At 40.9% G+C, this 20,183-nt stretch overlaps 1 protein-coding gene across 2 annotated transcripts in view; it reads right to left on the reverse strand.

The window, feature by feature from the left end:
• The window catches only part of CTBS (chitobiase), a 32,637-nt gene that overhangs the window by 5,216 nt on the left and 7,238 nt on the right, over positions 1–20,183 (reverse strand). Inside the window, exons 2-6 of one of the 2 annotated variants that reach the window (XM_017499820.2) lie at positions 8,882–9,020; positions 8,253–8,461; positions 3,610–3,781; positions 1,576–1,673; positions 1,091–1,264 (exon numbers count right to left, since the gene is read on the reverse strand). In XM_017499820.2, the coding sequence (XP_017355309.1) occupies positions 1,091–1,264; positions 1,576–1,673; positions 3,610–3,781; positions 8,253–8,461; positions 8,882–9,020 (792 nt within the window). The remainder of the gene's footprint in view (positions 1–1,090; positions 1,265–1,575; positions 1,674–3,609; positions 3,782–8,252; positions 8,462–8,881; positions 9,021–20,183) is intronic. The other variant, XM_017499821.2, reaches the window with a different exon arrangement.

The following is a 20,183-nucleotide window of genomic DNA, read 5'->3' on the forward strand; positions in this document are numbered from 1 at the left end:
GCACTCCTCAAATCCATTAAGATAATGATTGTTATAAATCTCCAAGATGGGCACACAGTATATAGTATTTTTCTAAATATATTTGGCCATGGCACGCATCTGTATGTGTAATATTACCAGTTCCCAGAACAGAGTAATATAAATACTGTTTAGGAAAGACAAGATTACAACACACTCTAGATTTACTAATAGGTATATACTTTCGGTTCTAAAGTTTAGAAAGCTCTACACTAAAGCTCTCTGTTTAGTTGATATACAGGCATACACATATATATCAATTATTTATTACATGTAGTGTTTGCAGTCATTTTTTTATAAATGGATACCAGACCATTAGTCAAGAGTATAAATCCTTGCTGAAATTAAATCATTTTAGTACTCTTTTTTAAAGTAACAATCTGAAATACATTCAAAGAGGATTTGTACTTAGATTTTTGAGCTGTGGAAGAACATTTATAATGCTAAAGGTAAATTATGAAAACTATAACTTTTCTTTGCCACTTTGATATAGCAATTCCTAGTTATTAAACACTACTTGACAGAATTGCTAATCATTTAGTGTATTTCTTCATGTTTCCTTTATGTAATATTTTTGTAATTTTTGACATTGCTTATAATTTATAAAATAAATTGAAAATGATACAGTTTTTCCTTTGTAAAGTCAATTATGACACCTCTTCTGTTCTCAGCCTCATTCCTCCCTATGTAAGAGTCTCATCAGGATCTGTAGCCCACTTTAAAATGGAGGCTTTCAGAGATGGAAACCAATTTTGGCCCAAAACCCTTTCAAAATCAATAGTCAACCTAACATAATTGTCAACTATTAAATCCTGTTTGTGATATGCACATTTTTATGACATCATCTAAAATGACAAGTGGCCCAAGCAGAGTAGATTCACTATTAGTAAAACTCCAATTGCTTGCCAGGGAATTAAAGTTTCTGATTACAGAGTCAAAGACAAGTTCACTCATGTAAACAGCAGTCTACATGTTATACCCTAAAGGAAAACTGAAAGACATTCTTGATATCAAACATCTGATTATGAAAATAAACAATTTTGAAAAGTAACAATAAATGCTCATAACTTATGAAAGATCTTACTTTATAGTTATAATAAGGAGCTTGCTGATCTTGATCCCATTGGTTTCCAGAAATAGAACTATTTATTTGTTTCATGATCATTTTGTAGGGCACCTGCCGTCCTGCAGCATCACTACAAGCAGCTCCGCGGAAAGGGACTTTTGCAATGGTACAAACATGATCCTAGAAATGCAAAAGTGCTATGTTACAGATTATCAATTATGCAAGTCTTAAAAGTCAAATCAAAAGCATAAAAATTATTTAGAAATAAAACATATACCATAAATAGATAAACTATATAAAGGTTAAAATAAGTTTCATTATTAAATGAAAATGTATGATAATCATAAGCTTTCATAGAATTAAGTAAAAATAAATATTTTTTATTTCAAACTATATTTCAGAACTTCTAAAGTTTATATAATGAAAACAAAACAGACTCTTAAAAAATATAATAGAGAATAAAAATTATGTAACAAATGACCTGTTCTTACCTCAGACAGATTCAGGCAGGTATAATCATAACCATACCAGGGAACACCCATTACAAGTTTCTTAGGATTAATGCCCATCTTGATGTAGTCATTATAGCCTAGTCAAGCAGGGGAGAAAAAGCATATTTGTTTCTCTTCATATGTCAATGTGTTCATACAAGCTATGCAGCCATTCATAATCTGTTTGTAAAAACAAATACATTAATATAAAATACTAATAATGTTTAATGTGATGTTATAAAACATCTTTTAAGAACCATAAATTCGATATATTGCTTTCTAAACCATTTCTCTTTGAATAAGATAAAACATTCAAAACAATTAAGATCATATTGAAATAAAATATTCACAAAATCTAATTCGAGAAAGAATGACACATTTCAGGAAGGCATACTAATTGTATCTATTAATTGCCAAAGCATGATATATTTGATATTCTAGATTCCAAAGTTTCAAAAGTTTTACAAATCTTTACTCTCTAGCAGTGATGGTCTCAGTTTCTTAGAAAGCACAAGTGTTCCACGTTTTACAAATAGTCTATAAGTATGAATGACAGCTAGGGATAAGAAATGTGTCATCTGTAAATAAAGAGAAAAATAAACAAATCCCTGAAACTATCAGTCCTTTTCTTGCCCAGTGCTGCAAAACATGTTTTTCCATCAAGACATATTCACTGGATTATCTGGAATGTTGAGGTAAATAACTTTATTACTTTTCAGAGCCTTTAATGTTATTGTGTACTATTAAGTAACCAAAAATGGGGTGGGGTATGCATCGGTTCCCAAACATTGGTTTATTTAGTTTATTTGATTCATTTATGGCCTGAACTCCTGAGGGGCCTCATGTGATCTTCCCACTTCAGCCTCACAAGGATTGAACCTTTTATTAATAGAACACAATTATGTCTTTCCTGAAACACAGTTTGGGAACCCTGAATTAATAATTACTTTGTAATTTTAGTAGAGTAAGTTATTTTTCAACTTTAAATAGATGTGTGGCTAGGCACAATGGCTCATGTCTATAATTGAAGCACTTTGGGAGGCTGAGGTGGCAGGATCACTTAAGGCCAGCCTGGGCAACATAGTAAGACCCCATTTATTTAAAAAAATCTTTTTTTAAATTAGCCAGGCATGATGGTGTATCCCAACTACTCAGGGGGCTGGGTGGGAGGATCACTTTAGCCCAGGAGGTTGAGGTTACAGTGGGCCATCATAGTGCCACTGCAATCCAGCCTGGGCAACAAAGCAAGACTCTGTCTAAAAAAAACAAGAAAATATTAGCTGGGCATGGCGGCACATATCCATAGTCCCAGCGACTCAGGAGGCTAAGGCTGAGCTCAGGAGGTTGAGGCTGCAGTGAGCCATGATCGTGCCACTGTACTCCAGCCTGGGGGATGGAGTGAGACCCTGCTTAAAAAAATAAAAATAAAAAATAACAAAAGAGCAAGCAACTTGACTGATGGGATACAAATCAAACTTTGAAGAGGATAATGCAAAGACTACATCATATGAATGACCGGTCAAAAGTACTCAAATTCTAATATGAATATAATTTTTAATTTATCACAGATACTAAAAGAAGTTAATGCCTATCCTATTAGTCATGCAATGAAGATACCCAACCATAACCATCTTGGCTATTATTTAACACTGATTATTTCAACAAAAATATCCTGTCAAATTCTAAATAAGCATGTGATTTTATGACAAGAATATTGGACCTGAAATGAGAATACCTGATTGAGCCCCAACTATGTAATACTTAATAGTTATGCAATCATGAGAGGTTAATTCGTTTTCTCTTGTCTATAGGTTAATAATAAATATACCTATCCCACAAGATTGTTGGAAAAATTAAAATGTAACAACTTTTTGTAAACTTTAAAGCTTTCAATTAAGTGATTTTTAAATATTTGAAGCAAGCTTTACAATTGAAAAAGGCATACAAATAACTTAGAAATACTAAAAACATCAATATTTTAATTTCTAGAATATTACTAATATTATTAATAAATGATTATGTTTAGAGTCTTACCAGTCAGTGTCTGATTATAGGGAGCATTGGCTGCTGCAATACATTCTGACCAGATCTGACTTTGTTCATCATAAGACATCACGAAGAGGAAGTCACAAGCATCTGCAATTCCAGTATAATTATAGCATCTTCTGTCTATGTTCTTTGGAGACCAAGCAACATCAAAAGTTACCTGTGGAAAAAAATTTTACTATTTTATCTAACATGATCGAATATGCATATCATGTCAGATTTTTAAGATTATATATTTTCTTACCTTATACTACACAAGGAAGAACTCTTTACAGTATATGAATGTAGAGTTTGACACACACAGAACTTGAACCATTCTAAGAAATATTTTTTTGCTTACACTTGACTGACTCAGACATATATTTGGGCATACAGTATGTGACCAGGGGCAGGATACTATATAGAAGATGGCCTTCAAACTCAAAATGTCTTCAAATGCTAGGCTGGTACTTCAGCTGATTAAAAGAAGCAGGTATAGTGACAACAGGGTATGGTAATGTCCCTGAGCAATTAGAGAGTAAAGGCACACTAGAAGAATTCAAATACAAAAGTTTTTAAAATATTGGGCAGGTTAAACGTGTCACCTGTTGGCACAACCTGACTGGGTTGCAAGTTTCGGCCCCTGATTCACAATCGCCTTATATGGTAGGTTTGGCCCAGTATTATTACAGTTAGACAATAGTAGTGTCATGGCCCACAGGTATAGATTAATCAACTAAAAATGTTGAACAAATCATTTAAATGATATTTTATGGAAATATTCAAATAAGTGTTAAGTAATATATTATCTTTATTTTTGTGGTTTCGTTTTTTTTTTTTTGAGACGGAGTCTCACTCTGTCGCCCAGACTGGAGTGCAGTGGCAGGATCTTGGCTCATTGCAACTTCTGCCTCCCAAGTTCAAGTGATTCTCCTGCCTCAGCCTCCCAAGTAGCTGGGACTACAGGCACGTGCCACCACGCCCAGCTAATTTTTTTGTATTTTTTTTTTCTTTTTCTCGCCACTATACTAACGAGGAATTTTTTTGTATTTTTAGTAAAGATGGGGTTTCACCATGTTGGCCAGGATGATGTCAAAATATCTTGACCTCATCATCCACCTGCCTCGGCTTCCCAAAGTGCTGGGATTACAGGCATGAGCCACCACGCCTGGCCTTTGTTTTTTTGAGATAGGGTCTCGCTCCGTCACCCAGGCTGGAGTGCAATGGCGCGATCTCTGCTCACTACAACCTCTGCCTCCTGGGTTCGAGTAATTTCTTGCCTCAGCCTCCCAAGTAACTGGGATTACAGGCATGTGCCACCATGCCCAGCTAATTTTTTTGTATTTTTAGCAGAAATGGGGTTTTGCCATGTTGCCCAGGCTGGTCTCGAACTTCTGACCTCAGATGATCTGCCGCCTCCTAAACTGCTTATAGGCATGAGCCACTGCACCTGGCCTTATCTTTCATTTTGAATGGTAAGTCAGCCTTCAATAAGAATGTAACTCTTTACTGCCTTAACCAAATATTAATTAGCCTTATTTTATGTGTACAAATGTTCTAAAATTCCAGTAAAGGTTGTTTTTTCCCCCTTAATTAGGCATTCAGTAAACACTGATTATTTTAAAAACTGAGATACTTTAGGTAACATTTTAATACTTTGAACAATTTATTCTAGCAAAACTCTTTTTAGGACTTCCTCAAAGTTCTCTTTATAATTCTCCGAGTGTTACCACTTTACAGTTATAAGCTTTGCTCAATAGTTCTCCAACAAAACATGTTATGAAGTAAAACTTTTTAACTATTGGATCCTATTTTATTACTGTCTCCTGTTACAAAATGGGATGTATATTATCATAATAGAGAAAAATAACTACATCTAAGCAGATAATTTTCAAATTCATTTTGTAAGAGTATTTTCACCAGGATTTTCTCTCACAATCTCATATTTTTGAGAAGGTACTATTAGACAAGAAAGCAAAAGACTTGGGTGGTAATATCAGCTCTGTTATAATTAGGTCTATATTACTGCTAATTCACTTAAAGCATCTGAATTTTTCCACCTATAAAAATGAAGGTGTAGAAAGAATTCTTCAAGGCATTTATTTCTAGCTCTTTAATTCTATGACCACAATTCTGTAAACTAAATTTATCATCTTATCCCCCAAAACTCATTCTCCCCTCTAGATTTTCTTTTTTTTTTTTTTTTTTTTTTGATTACCAGTTTAAAAATTTTGGGGCCATTTTCTCATTCTTTCTTCAAAAATCTAACCTCACATTTCCCTTTGGGTGGCCTCTCACAGTTGTTCTGCTCCTTCCTTTCTATTAATTAATTAATACGTATTTATTATATACCTGCTGATTTAGGATTATGTCATCATCCAAATCCAAATTAAATCCCTTGATACTGTATTGTTCAGTTAGTAGTCCTTACTGATCCTCCTTTCTCTTCTAATTTTACATACTCCTACAGAATAATCTCCCCAAACACCATTTTACACACATAACCCATTACACACAAAATAAAATGCACAGTCCTCAGTGTGACATTCTGGATCTTCCACAATCTGGCCTACCTTTGCAACTGTCCCACTAATTGACCTAACATGAATGTGACATGTAGCCCAAATGTAGACATGAAAAGAGATATTCCTACTGCAAGGATTTTGCCCAATCTCTTCCTCCATGCTCTTTCACTCAGCTTAATCAGGATTGTCAAATAGGTTGTTTCCCACATACTCCACACATCAATTCTAACCTATTAGTAATAACTATCTAGAGAATGAAGAAAAAGTTTCTAAGCCCAAAACGTGTGATGAGAAGGGGTATGGTGGCCTGTATGCCAGGTATTTGCTATTCTTTTTTTTTTGAGACGGAGTTTCACTCTTGTTACCCAGGCTGGAGTGCAATGGCGTGATCTCGGCTCACCGCAACCTCTGCCTCCTGGGTTCAGGCAATTCTCCTGCCTCAGCCTCCTGAGTAGCTGGGATTACAGGCACGCACCACCATGCCCAGCTAATGTTTTTTATTTTTAGTAGAGACGGGGTTTCACCATGTTGATCAGGAGGGTCTCGATCTCTTGACCTCATGATCCACCCGCCTCGGCCTCCCAAAGTGCTGGGATTACAGGCTTGAGCCACCGCACCCGGCTGTATTTGCTATTCTTAATCTACATTGTACTCTTCTGACAAGTTAAATTCTATACTCACAAATCTTCCCTATTTGCATAAAACCAGAGAAATGTCAGTCCTCATGTCACTTATTTTAGCAGTAATTCTCAAATTATTTTACCTGTTATTCTTCAAATTCATGATGACCAACTCTACCAGAATCACTAGAACACTTGGTAAAAATATAGTTCACTAAGCTCTATCCCAGACCTACTGAGTCAATCTCAGTGACTTGGTTTGGATCTGCGTTCCCACCCAAATCTCATGTTGAATCATAATTCCCAATGTTGGAGGTAGGGCCTGGTAGGAGGTGACTGGATTACAGGGGCAGATTTCCCCCTCTGGTGCTGTTCTCGTGATGAGTTCTCATGAGATCTTGATTGTTTAAAAGTATGTGGCATTCCCAACTCTCTCTCTTGCTCCTTCTCTGGCCATTTGAAGTGCTGCTCCCTCTTTGCCTTCCACCATGACTGTAAGTTCTCTTGAGGCCTCCCAGAAGCCAAGCAGATGTCAGCATTATGCTTCCTGTATAGCCTACGGAACTGCGAGCCAATTAAACCTCTTATCTTTATAAATTACCCAATCTCAGGTATTTCTTTATAGCACTGTGAGAACAAATTAAAACAGGATGTTTTAAACAAGCACTCTCAGATAATTCTGAGACAGGTTTAGAAATCACTGGTTTATAATACTCATAATGCTCTATACTGGAATAAATTTAAGCATTTGGTTAGATATCAAGGAGCTGGTCCTGTCTTCAAAAACCTGTCTAGCCTATTAGTTCTTAACCACCAATGAAACTTTTTAAAAATGACACGTATACATATAAACATGTTTACTTTTCTTAAGACCTATGGTTATCCTGATACGTGGCCAGGTCTGAGGATCACTGATCTGGGTTCACATTATCCTGTTACCCATCTGTTGCTTGGCAAGATGCCTTGTGTTGTTACCTTCTGCTCTAATCATGTTCATTATGGCAGTGGGGAAGCACACTGCCTATTGTCATAGCTGTCACAAGTTCTGTATAGTTAGTCCTTTAAGCTTTACTGGGCCTTGGGTGCAAGTAATTCAGAGACTGTGGGGCAAGTGATATACTTCCCCAGAACTACCTCTACTCCTGGGTTGTTTCTGTCCTGCATTGGTAAAAGCTGGTTAGGACCCCTTGATTCTTGTTCTCCCGTTGCCTAATACTTCTAATTGTGCTACAAGGCAAGTAGTGAGGCAATCCCAGTGTTGTATTTTGATGTGAACAGATAATAGATTTAGTGCTTTAAAATTCCTTAAATAAGTGATTTTTGTTCAAAGTGATTAAAAATATATATATAAATTCCTTAAATAAGAACATCAAAGGCTCCAGAGAAATTTTTTAGGAAATAAATGCTGAAACTCTTTCCCATTGCATAAGATTATATTAGTTATACCCTCATGAGTATATTCTGATATGGAAAATCTGAGGTTTCAAAAAAACAAATGGATTTTTACCTGTGATCCCTCAATTTCACGATGGAAAGAGTCTGTAGTTTCTTTGACTAACGCAGTTAATGCATCGTATTCAGGTGATGAACAATTAACTTCTTGCTCTATATCTAGATTAATTCCATCCATATGTTGTATTTTGGCCAAATTAAGTTTTTGAGCTATCCAGGATGCTCTGAAACCAGGATCAATTATATCCTTCAAGGATACATCTCCTGTGGAAGAAGCATATATCATTTGAACATGTATGCAAAAACATGTCATTATTTTGGAAGACTAAGCCCCTAACTGAAGTTTTCCAAATGGAGAAAGAATATACCAAAGTAACAGAAAGCCATTACTCACAAATCTCCACAAAAATTGTTCTCAAGTTAGAAGCAGAAATTGTGGACCATGATTAAGTAAATGTCATCATGCTAATTTGGTAGTCACATTTCATTCAAAACCATACAGTGGTTTAATTCTTTTAAAAAGATCTATATTTGTGAAATGAATGAGATAGTATCTAAGATCAATTATAGGATCTTAACAAAAACAGATAAACATTAAAGGAATTTTTTGGAAAATTGGGACTATAGTAAGTGATACAGAGAAATTTCTCAATTGCGCGACACATAGATCTGGTAACAACATACCTTTAAGTACCACTCTGGCTCCTTTCGAATGAGCGTAGCACATAAGTTCTGAGTCATATTTTCCAAATGCTGCCACAGTTGTAATCTGTGACCAATCATAAGATTTCCAAGTTTTCTGTCCAACATCAAACACAAAGACCTGCCAGAACAGGGATAAGCACCATCATTTAAATCAAGAATATTATACTGACCATCCAAACTAGCATTCATCAAACACCACCATGCACCAAACACTATGGTGGCAGTGAGGGTACAACAGTGAATAAGACGTAAGAGTCCCAATATAATTGGTGGCAGGGGTAATTAGCCAGGCTGGGAAAGAGGGGAAGTATGGGCCAGGAAGGAATAGTGGCAAATGCCAAGGCCTGGAGGCAGAGACAGTGTGGTGGTTGCATAATTAAATATTTAATATGGCCAACATCTAGAATTTGTGGAGAGAGCATAGTGAAGGACCAGAGAGTGGTAGGGCACGGGTTAAATCATTAAAGGCCTCATAAGCTGTGTTGAGAAGTTAGTACTACTACCTTGTTTATCTTGAGGTAAAGGGAGAGAATAAAAGCATTTTTAAAAGGAGAAGGTATGCATTTTACAAAAATATTTTCAGCTGCAGTGGGAAATGGATTAAAGATAGACCAACACTGGAGGCAGAATACAGAAGCTGTTGGAGGAATCCAGGTAAGAGATGATGGTCACCTCAACTAAAATTGTGGAGCAGTGGAGTTAGTGAACAGATCTGGAAGATCCTAAGAGGCAAAATTGACAGGACTTTGTGACTAATCAAATGAGTAATCGGAGAAAAGTTTGATAGTAAGTTTCTGGCTACTGCAGATGAAGCCATAAATACTACATTTACTGTTGTTTGTTTGGTGAAGCTAACTTCTTAAAATAGTACTTAGGTCAAATTCTAAGGCAGCTGATGTTTCTCGGGTTATTTTCTTCCCACAGTTAATTCTAGAAGCACAGAAGGCTCACTAATTATTTTATTCCAAGGTATTAATTCATTGATTCAGCAAATAGTTACTGAATTTCCAATAAGGTACAAGGAGAGTATTTTGCTAGGCTCTAAGGAGATAAAGATTGATGAGAGAGACCAGGTCCAGTAAGGAGTTAATTACTTAATTACAACGGGTACTAAGGACTGTAGGGGTTGTAGGGGGCCATGCCAGTATATTAAGGGGACCTGCTAGCCGGATGAGGCAGGAAAACTTTTCTGAAGATCACACACTTTAGGGGAGGGCTGAAATCAGCAGAATGATGGAAAAGATGTACTTACGGACAAAAGATTGCATTCTCAACTAAGGGAAGAGAAACCCAAAGGTTGCTATACCTCAGGAGAATTCTGAGATTGTAGAACTGAAAAAAGGTCAGTGTAGCTACAGCACAGAAATCCTGCAAGTATGTGGACCTGGATAAAACCCTTAAGGTCGGTAGTGGCAAGATTAAGTGGGACTTCCTAGACCACTGAAGATTTTGTATTTTATCTTGGATCAGCAGGAATCCATCAGAGTTTTAATTCAGGGGATCTGCATTAAAAAAGAGAGCACTGGGTCCTTGTGGGGGAAATGAATGAGGGAGAGGCAGTGTGGACAGTAGATGTGAAAGTTAAACCAGGCATTTCTTAATTTTCTCAATTTTTTTTTTGACTTTTCAGAATGAACTATATGTATAACTCATTTTGCTGCTAAGCAAGTGCCCATTGAAATAATAAAGATTCAGAATGTGAAATTAAGTGGTCCACTGTTTTCAGACTCATATTTCTATCAAACCTTCTATTTTAATTCTGATAATTAAGATTCTATTTGTTTAAGAAAATACTAAGAGCCTCTGATATAATAGAAATCCTTAAAAAAAAAAAAAAAAAAAAAGCTGGGTGAACTAATTGAAAATTGCAAGGTGCTTTGAACTGGCTGCACCATGAGCTACACCATGGTCAAGCCATGGTGACCCCTATGACCCGCACATATATCTCCAGAAAAGAAAAAAGAATGGCTAGCTCTGCCATTTTTCTTGCCTCAATCGTTCCTGCCTTACCTGATAAGCCAATCTTGTGACACTGGACCTTGGATCTTGTGACCCCCCCCGCCCCCACCCAGTGACACCCTCCCAGCTTGCAAAAAATCGCCCTGAACTGTAACTTCGGTAACTTTCCACTGTCTACCCCAAACCTATAAAATCAACTCCTATCCCACCGCCCTCTGCCGACTTGGGACTTGGCCCACTCACACCCGGGTGAATAAACAGCCTTGTTGCTCACACAAAGCCTGTTTGGGTGGTCTCTCCATTCAGAGTGCGCTTAACATTTGGTGCCAAAACCCAGGACAGGGGTACTCCTTTGGGTGACCAACTCCCTGTCCCCGCTCTTCCTCTGTGAAAAAACCTACCTGTGACCTCAGTGCATCAGACCAGCCCGATAATCCTCTCACCACCTTTAAATCTGGTAAGCGGTCTCTCCCTCTCTCTCTTCCTTTAAATCCTCCTCCTTCTAAATAGAGAAAAAAGGAGACAAGTCCCTCCCTTTCTCTTTATTCCTTTAAATCCTTTCCCTTCTAAGTAGAGAAAAGGAGACAAGTCTTGGAGACTAGTCTCTCCCTCTCTCTTTTCCTTTAAATCCTTCTCCTTCTAAGTAAAGGCAAAGGAGACACTTTTTATCCATGCAGTCAAAAACTCCAACGTTGGTCACAGCCTCAGTTAGGGAAGATGCTCTTCCCTTGGTGTCTGGTCAATAGCGGGGTCACCTGCCTGATCACTCACCCACGTTACAGCCCAGGACTCAATCAGGGACTCTTACTGAAAACCCTGGTAGCTGCTCACCCCTCGTCTCTACTCTTTTCATTAAAACATATCTCCTTCACTATGGGCAATATTCCACCCTTGATTCCTCAGTCTTCGCCTCTAGCCTGCATCCTAAAAATACCTAAAACCTCTTCAATTGTTGCCCTGTCTGAAACCTAAATGTCTCATTTTTTTCTGTAACATGGCCTGGACTCAATACAAATTAGACAATGGTTCCAAATGGTCAGAAAATGGCACTTTCGAACTGTCCATTCTGTGAGATCCAGACAATTTTTGTCCACGAATTGGCAAATGATCTGAGGTGCCATATGTCCAGGCATTTTTTACACTCCAGTCTCTCCCTAATCTCTGCTCTCAATGCAACCCTTCCCAAAATTTGCTTATCTCCCTTCCATCCACCCCTCCCCTACCTCCACCAGTGATTCAGAATTCTCCTTGTCCATCGACCCTTCCGATCTTTCTCCTCTCCGCCTGTCCAAACCAGAACCTAATCCAGATCCTAACCCCCGACCAGAGCCTCCCTCCTCCACCTCTGCCTCCAACCCACCTCCTTATACCCCTCCTTGTCACCTTTCCACCTCATACCCGGTCCAGCTTACAGCTTAGTCTCGCAACTAACTCCTCCGCCCTTGCCCAACAATTTCCCGTTCCAGAGGGGGCTGGAGCCTAAGGCATAGTTAGAGTTCACGTTCCTTTCTCTTTATCCAATCTTTCCCAAATCAACAATAAGGCTCCTTTTCATCAGATCCCACTAAATATATACAAGAGTTCCAATATCTCACCCAGTCCTATAACTTAACTTGGAGCAAGTTAAATGTCATCTCACCCCAGAGTAGCGGGACAGAGTTTATACCTTGGCCCAATCTTACGCTTAAGACTGCTGGCACCTTGAGCCCAGCCTACAGGAAGGTACTAGGACAGTTCCCCGGGAAGATCCCCAATGAGAATACCAGGCAGGCTCCCCCAGTATAGCCAGGTGAGATTACATGATCTCCTGCCTCGTTGAGGGATTCAAAAAATCAGCATATAAGGTTATTAACTACGACAGACTTCAAGAAACTACCCAGAGCAAAGACAAAAATCCAGCCCAGTTCATGGTGTGTTTAGCAGCCACCCTCAGGTGATTTACTGCCCTGGACCCAGAAGGGCCAGAAGGCAATCTTATTCTTAATATGCATTTTATCACTCAATCTTCACCCGACATTAGAAAAAAAACTCCAAAAACTAGATTCTGGTCCTCAAACCCCACAACAGGAATTAATTAACCTCGCCTTTAAGGTGTTTAATAATAGAGAAGAAGCTGCCTATCAACAGCGTTTTTCAGAATTACAAATGCTTGCCTCCACTGTAAGTGAAACTCCTGCTACACCCTCGGCTCCAAAACACTTCACAGTGCCCAAACCATGGCATCCAGGCTCCTCTTCAGGACCTCCTCCCCCAGGACCTTGCTTCAGATTCCAGAAAACTGGCCACTGGGCCAGGGAATGCCCACAGCCTGGGATTCCTCCTAAGCCGTATCTCATGTGTGCAGGACTCCACTGGAAGTCAGACTATCCGACCCACATCACAGCTGCTCCTAAAACTCCTGGAGCTCAACCTCAAAGCTCCCTGGCTTAACTCCTTCCCAGATCTCCTCGGCTTGGCAACAGAGGATTGATGCTGCTCAAATGTCTCGGAAGCCCCCCTGGACAGATGCTGAGCTTTGGGTAACTGCTACAGTGGAGGGTAAGTCTGTTCCTTTCTTAATTGATACAGGGGCTACCCACACCACACTGCCTTCTTTCCAAGGGCCCATTTCCCTTCCCTCCATAACTGTTGGTATTGACAGCCAGACTTCTAGACCCCTTAAAACCCCCCAACTCTGGTGCCAAATCGGGCAGCACTCCTTTACACACTCCTTCCTAGTTATCCCCACCTGTCCCCTTACTAGGCTGAGACATCTTAACAAAATTATCTGCCTCCTTAACTATTCCAGGACTACAGCCACATCTCACTGCTAATCTTCTACCTGATTCAAAATCTCCCTCACAACCCCCCTCACATCTCTCTACCTCAACCCAAAGGTATGGGAAACATCCGCCCCATCCCTGGCAACCGATCACATACCTCTTACCATCCCATTAAAACCTAACCACCCTTACCCCACCCAGCATCAGTATCCCATCCCACAACAGGCTTTAAAAGGCCTAAAGCCTGTTGTCACCCATCTGTTACAGTGTGGCTTTTTAAAGCCTACAAACTCTCCTTACAATTCCCCTATTCTACCTGTCCAAAAACCAGACAAATCCTACAGGTTAGTCCAAGACCTTCGCCTCATCAGTCAAATTGTACTTCCCTTTCATCCTGTTGTACCAAACCCTTGTAACCTCCTATCCTCCATACTCCCATCCACAACTTACTCTTCTGTTTGTGACCTTAAAGACGCCTTTTTCACCATTCCCTTATACCCATCCTCTCCGCCTCTTTTTGTCTTCACTTGGACTGATCCCAACACCCACCAGTCTCAACCACTTACTTGGACCATTCTGTTTCAGAGATAGTCCACACTATTTTGGTCAAGCCCTTTCCCAGGACCTACTCTCCTTCAGTCCATCTGCCTTCCACCTTATTCCATATGTGGATGATCTTCTTTGAAGTCCCTCTTATATATCCTCCCAGCAAGACACTCTCCTGCTTCTTCAACTTTTATACTCAAAGGAGTACCATGTGTCCCCTTCCAAAGCCCAAATTTCTTCCCCATCTGTTACCTCTCTTGGTATAATCTTTCACCAGCACACACATGCTCACCCCGCTGACCCTATCTGTATCTGGTTAATCTCCCGAACCCCAACCACATCCACTCAACAACAACTTCTCTCCTTCCTAGGTGTTGTAGGATACTTTCACCTCTGGATACCAGGTTTTGCCCTACTAGCCAAACCACTTTATAAGCTTACAAAAGGGAACTTAGCTGGGCCCACAGACCCTAAATCTTTCCCCCATTCTCCCTTTCGTTTGTTAAAGAAAGCCTTGGAAACAGCCCCTACACTAGCACTTCCCAACTTTACACAGCAGAAGTAAAACACTGCGCAGTGGGGGTTCTTACACAAGACTCAAGCCCACAACCTGTTGCCTTGTCTAAACAACTTGACCTCACAGTCCTATGCTGGCTGTCATATTTACGCACAGCGGCCACTGCGGCTGTAATACTTCTAGAATCCCTTAAAATCACAGGTTGTGCTCACTTTCTATAGTTCATACAACCTCCAAAGTTTAGTTTCTTCTTCACACCTTACACACCTACTTTCAGCCCCTCGCCTTCTCCAGCTTTATGCACTCTTTATGGAAGCCCCCACCATAACCCTTGCTCTCAGTCCTGAGTTTTACCCACCCTCTCAATACCCAACACAAACCCCAAACCCCATGACTGTATCTCCCTAATCAATATAGCATCCTCCCAATTTCTACATATTTCTCTCCCATTCCAGACCCAGACCACACATGGTTTATTGATGGCAGTTCTTCAAAGCCCACTCAGTTGGCACTGGTCAAAGCTGGTTATGCTCTTGTACCCCACTCATCTGTTATCAAGGCTGCCACACTGCCCCCCTCTACCACTTCCCAACAAGCTGAACTTACTGCCTTAACTCAGGCTCTCACATTTGCAAAAGGGTTACACATCAATATTTACACTGATTCTAAATATGCCTTCCACATCCTTCACCACCATGCTGCTACATGGGCAGAAAGAGGTTTTCTTACTACACAAGGGTCCTCTATTATCAATGCCTCCTTTTAAAAAAAAAACCCTTCCTAAAACTGCTCTCCTTCCAGACAAAGCTGGAGTCATTCACTGCAAAGGGCCAAAACCCAAAACCAAAACCCATCAGACCCCATTAACCAAGGAAACACCTATGCTGATTAAACAGCTAAAGAAGCAGCTAACACTCCAGTACCTGCCCCTCAGAGCCAGTATTTCTCCTCATCTGTTACTCCTACCTACTCTCCCTCCAAAACCTTAACTTACCAGTCATTTCCTACTGAAGGCAAGTGGTTCTTAGACCATGAAAAATTCCTTCTCCTTGCCTCACAAGCCCACTCTATCCTTGCATCCTTTCATAATCATTTTCACATAGGATACAGGGCTCTAGCCTGTCTTTTAGAACCCCTCATTTCTCTCCCATCATGGAAATCCATCCTGAGAGCAATCACATCTCAATGTTCTATCTGCCACTATACTACTCCCCAAGGCTTCCTTAAACTCCCTCCTTTTCCTACACATCAAGCCAGGGGATTTCCCACACAAGACTGGCAAACAGATTTTACTCGTATGCCTAGTGTCGACAAATTTAAATACCTTCTAGTCTGGATTGACACCTTTACCGGATGGGTTGAAGCCTTTCCTACTGGGTCTGAAAAAGCTACCACCGTTATCTCTTCTCTCCTAATTGATATAATCTGACAATGGACCAGCCTTCATTAGCCAAATTACACAAGCAGTCTCCCAGGCCCTTGGCATCAAGTATAATCTTCACGCCCCATACCACCCTCAGTCCTCAGGAAAAGTAGAAAGAACCAAAGGTCTTTAAAAAACACATCTCACCAAACTCAGCCTTCAACTAAAAAAGGACTGGACAGTTCTCCCCCTTGCTCCTCTCAGGATTCGAGCCACTCCTAAAGAACCCAGAGGGTATAGCCCCTTTTAACTCCTGTATGGCCACACTTTTCTGCTTGGGCCTAACCTTAATTTCAGACACCAGTCCTCTTGGTGACTATCTTCCAGTCCTGTAATAGGCCAGACATGAAATCCACCAGGCCGCTAATTTTCTCTTACCCACTCTAGAACTCCAGACAATCGGGCATATGAAGACACCCTAGCCGGGAGGTCAGTCCTAGTTAAAAGCCTAACCCCTTGGTCTCTGCAGCCTCGGTGGACAGGACCCTTCCTGGTCATCTGTAGCACCCCAACTGCTATCCATCTACAAGACCCTCCCCAGTGGGTCCATCATTCCAGGATAAAGCTGTGTCCATCAGACAATCAGCCTAACTCCTCAGCCGCCTCCTGGAAGTCGCAAGTACTCTCCCCCACTTCTCTTAAACTCACCCATATCCCCAAAGTGGAAGAATAACCCTGTATAAACCTAACATACCTAACACACCTCAGAAAGTCTCTGTTTACATGTCCTGCTCTTGTTTACATTGCCAGTATACACTTGTCCTCCAAGCAATTACAGCTGATATTTCATGGTTTTACACTCAGGCGGCCACCCATAACTCTCTCTTAGAGCAGAGAGATGACCTATGGCAGGGAACTCTCCAATTCTTCCACCTCGATGAAGTCCTTTTCTTTTATACTCACTCTTAACCTCACTCCCAATCTCCTGCTACCCTCTACCCCTACCTAATTACCTCCAACAAACCATCAGCCTAACCCACTGTCTCCTATTTCAGACCCTTCCTTAGCTAGAGATTGTTGGCTATGCATATCTCTCTCCTCTTTCTCCTACACAACCGTCCCCGCCCTACCAGCGGACTGGGCAAACTCTCCCATCTCTTTATACCTCCAGGCGTCCTTCAACAACCCCCACCTGTACACCTCAGAAGAACTCCTCTACTTTCTAGAAACATTCAACAAAAACACCCCAGATATCTCATACCAGTAGGCTGCTGCTCTTCTTCGCACCTACCTACATAATTTTTCCTCTTATGTCAACTCCACACCCCCCAATTTTGGACCACTAGCCATACAAACAACTATCCCTATTGATGCTCACTTATGCATCTCCCGGCAATCACCTAATGGAATTCCCCTAGGAAACCTCTTTGTGTTCCTTTACACTTCACCTCCAAGGCCCTGTAACCCATGTTAACCAAGAAATAGGAACATACCAACTTCACGTTACTGAAAGGCCCTCCCTCATTACTAGCACTCTTAAGAATGTCAGTAGCAAGTTTTGCCTAGGTAGGCATTTACCCTCTCTCACCCCATCCTTAGGTGTCCTCCCCTTGTTCATCAGACTCTCCTCCAGATCCCTTTTCCTGCCTGCTCATACCTAACCTTATTAATGAAAGTGAATGGTTACTCATAGATACGAAACGCTTTCTCATACACAAAGAAAACAAGACCTTTCCTTCCACACAATTACCCTATCAAACCCCACTACACCCTTTAACAGCCGCAGCCTTTGCTGGTTCCCTTGGTATCCAGGTAAAAGACCCCAGCCCTCCAGAACACTTTCTTACCTTTTCAGTCTGCACTTCCAATTCTGCCTCAGCCAAGGACTTTTTTTCCTCTGTGGCTCTTCCACCTACCTCTGCTTCCTAACAACTAGACAAGCTAATTTTCCTTACTCCCAAAATCCAGTTTGCCAACGGAAATGAACCCCTCCCTGTCCCCTTTGTAACTCCTACATGACAAAAAAAGAGTCGTTCCTTTAACCCCCTTGCTTGTAGGACTGGAGTCTCCACTGCTGCAATCAGGACAGGTACAGCAGGCCTTACTACTTCACCACCACATTCTGCAGTCTCTCTAATGATTTTTCCGCCAGCATCTCAGACATAACTCAAAACTCTATCTGTTCTCCAAGCCCAAGTTAATTCCCTGGCTGCAGCTATCCTCCAGAATCGCCGAGGCCTTGATATATACTGGCTGCTGAGAAAGGAGGACTTGGCCTATTCCTAAATGAAGAATGTTGCTTTTATCTAAACCAATCCAGCCTTGTATATGATGCCATCAAAGACTTAAAGACAGGACCCAAAATCTCACTAATCAGTCAAATAATTATTCTGGACCTAGATGGCTACTCTCTAACTGGGTATCATGGCTCCTTCCATTGTCAGGCCCCTTAGCCCATTTTTCTGCTTCTCTTATTCAGACCTTGCCTTTTCAGACTATCTCTTAATTCCTACAAAATCGTCGTATCCAAGCTATAACCAATCAGTCAATACAACAAATGCACCTTTTAACAACCCCACTATATCAACCTTTGCCCCAAAATCTCTTGGCAGTCTAAATTCTTACTCATTTTTAGGTCTGCACACCACACCAATCCCACTCAAAGAAGCCCTGAGAAACATCACCCATCACCCCTCTATACCGCCCCCAAAATTTCACTGCCCCCACAACTTTTTCTAGTTTTTACCTTTTTCCTTTATATTATTAATATAAAAAGGCAGGAATGCAAGGTTCTTTGAACTGGCTGCACCATGGGCTACACCATTGTCAAGCCATGGTGACCCCTGTGACCTGCATGTACATCTCCAGAAAAGAAGAAAGAATGGCTAGAAGAAAAAATGGCAAGAAAGAAGAAAGAATGCCATTGTTCCAGCCTCAACTGTTCCTGCTTTAACTGATAAGCCAATCTTGTGACATTGAACCTTGGACCTTGTGACACTCCCCTCCCCCTGCATCAAATGAAGAATAGATAGATCCTGCAGTGCCTGATCAACCTTGAGACATTCCACCACTGTTCTGGCTTAACTGATAAGCCAACCTTGTGACACTGGACCTTGGACCTTGTGACACCCCTTCCCCACCTCCCACACCTGTGAGCTTGCAAAAAACCACTCTGAATGGCTAGGTGGGGTGGCTAATCCCAGCACTTTGGGAGGCCGAGGCGGTTGGATCACAAGGTCAGCAGATTGAGACCATCCTGGTTAACATAGTGAAACTCCGTCTCTATTTAAAAAAGCAAAAATTAGCCGGGCATGGTGTCACGTGCCTGTCCTCCCAGCTACTCCAGAGGCTGAGGAAGGAGAATCACTTGAACCCAGGAGGTGGAGGTTGCAGTGAGCCGAGATCGCGCCACTGCACTCCAGCCTGGGCGACAGTGAGACTGTCTCAAAACAAACAACAACAAGAAAAAACCACCCTAAACTATAACTTCTGTAACTTTCCACTGCCTACCCCAAACCTATAAAACCAACTCCTATCCCACCGCCCTCTGCTGACTCTCTTTTCAGACTCAGTGTACTCGCACCCTGGTGAATAAACAGCCTTGTCACTCACACAAAGGCTGTTTAGGTGGGCTCTTCATTCAGAGCGTGCTTAACAAAAATATAAGGGGAAAATGCCATGTAGTCTAGTCTTTGTGTTTGAAAAACATAGAAAACGCCAGTAGAGGAAAAAGACCATTTACCGTGAACATTCATGAGCATAATTTTGCTTCTTTCTATAGTTGGTTTTCAAAGTGCCCACAGATATTGTCTCACCCACTATTGTTTTTTGTTGTTGTTTTTTTTGAGACAGTGTCTTGCCCAGTCATCCAGACTGGAGTGCAGTGGCGTGACCTCAGCTCACTGCAACCTCCACCTCCCGCTCCGCCTCCCAGGTTNGTTTGTGACCTTAAAGACGCCTTTTTCACCATTCCTCTCCGCCTCTTTTTGTCTTCACTTGGACTGATCCCAACACCCACCAGTCTCAACCACTTACTTGGACCATTCTGTTTCAGAGATAGTCCACACTATTTTGGTCAAGCCCTTTCCCAGGACCTACTCTCCTTCAGTCCATCTGCCTTCCACCTTATTCCAT

This window comes from Cebus imitator, unplaced genomic scaffold (assembly GCF_001604975.1).
Source record: "Cebus imitator isolate Cc_AM_T3 unplaced genomic scaffold, Cebus_imitator-1.0 Scaffold261, whole genome shotgun sequence".
Taxonomy (NCBI): Eukaryota; Metazoa; Chordata; class Mammalia; order Primates; family Cebidae; genus Cebus; species Cebus imitator.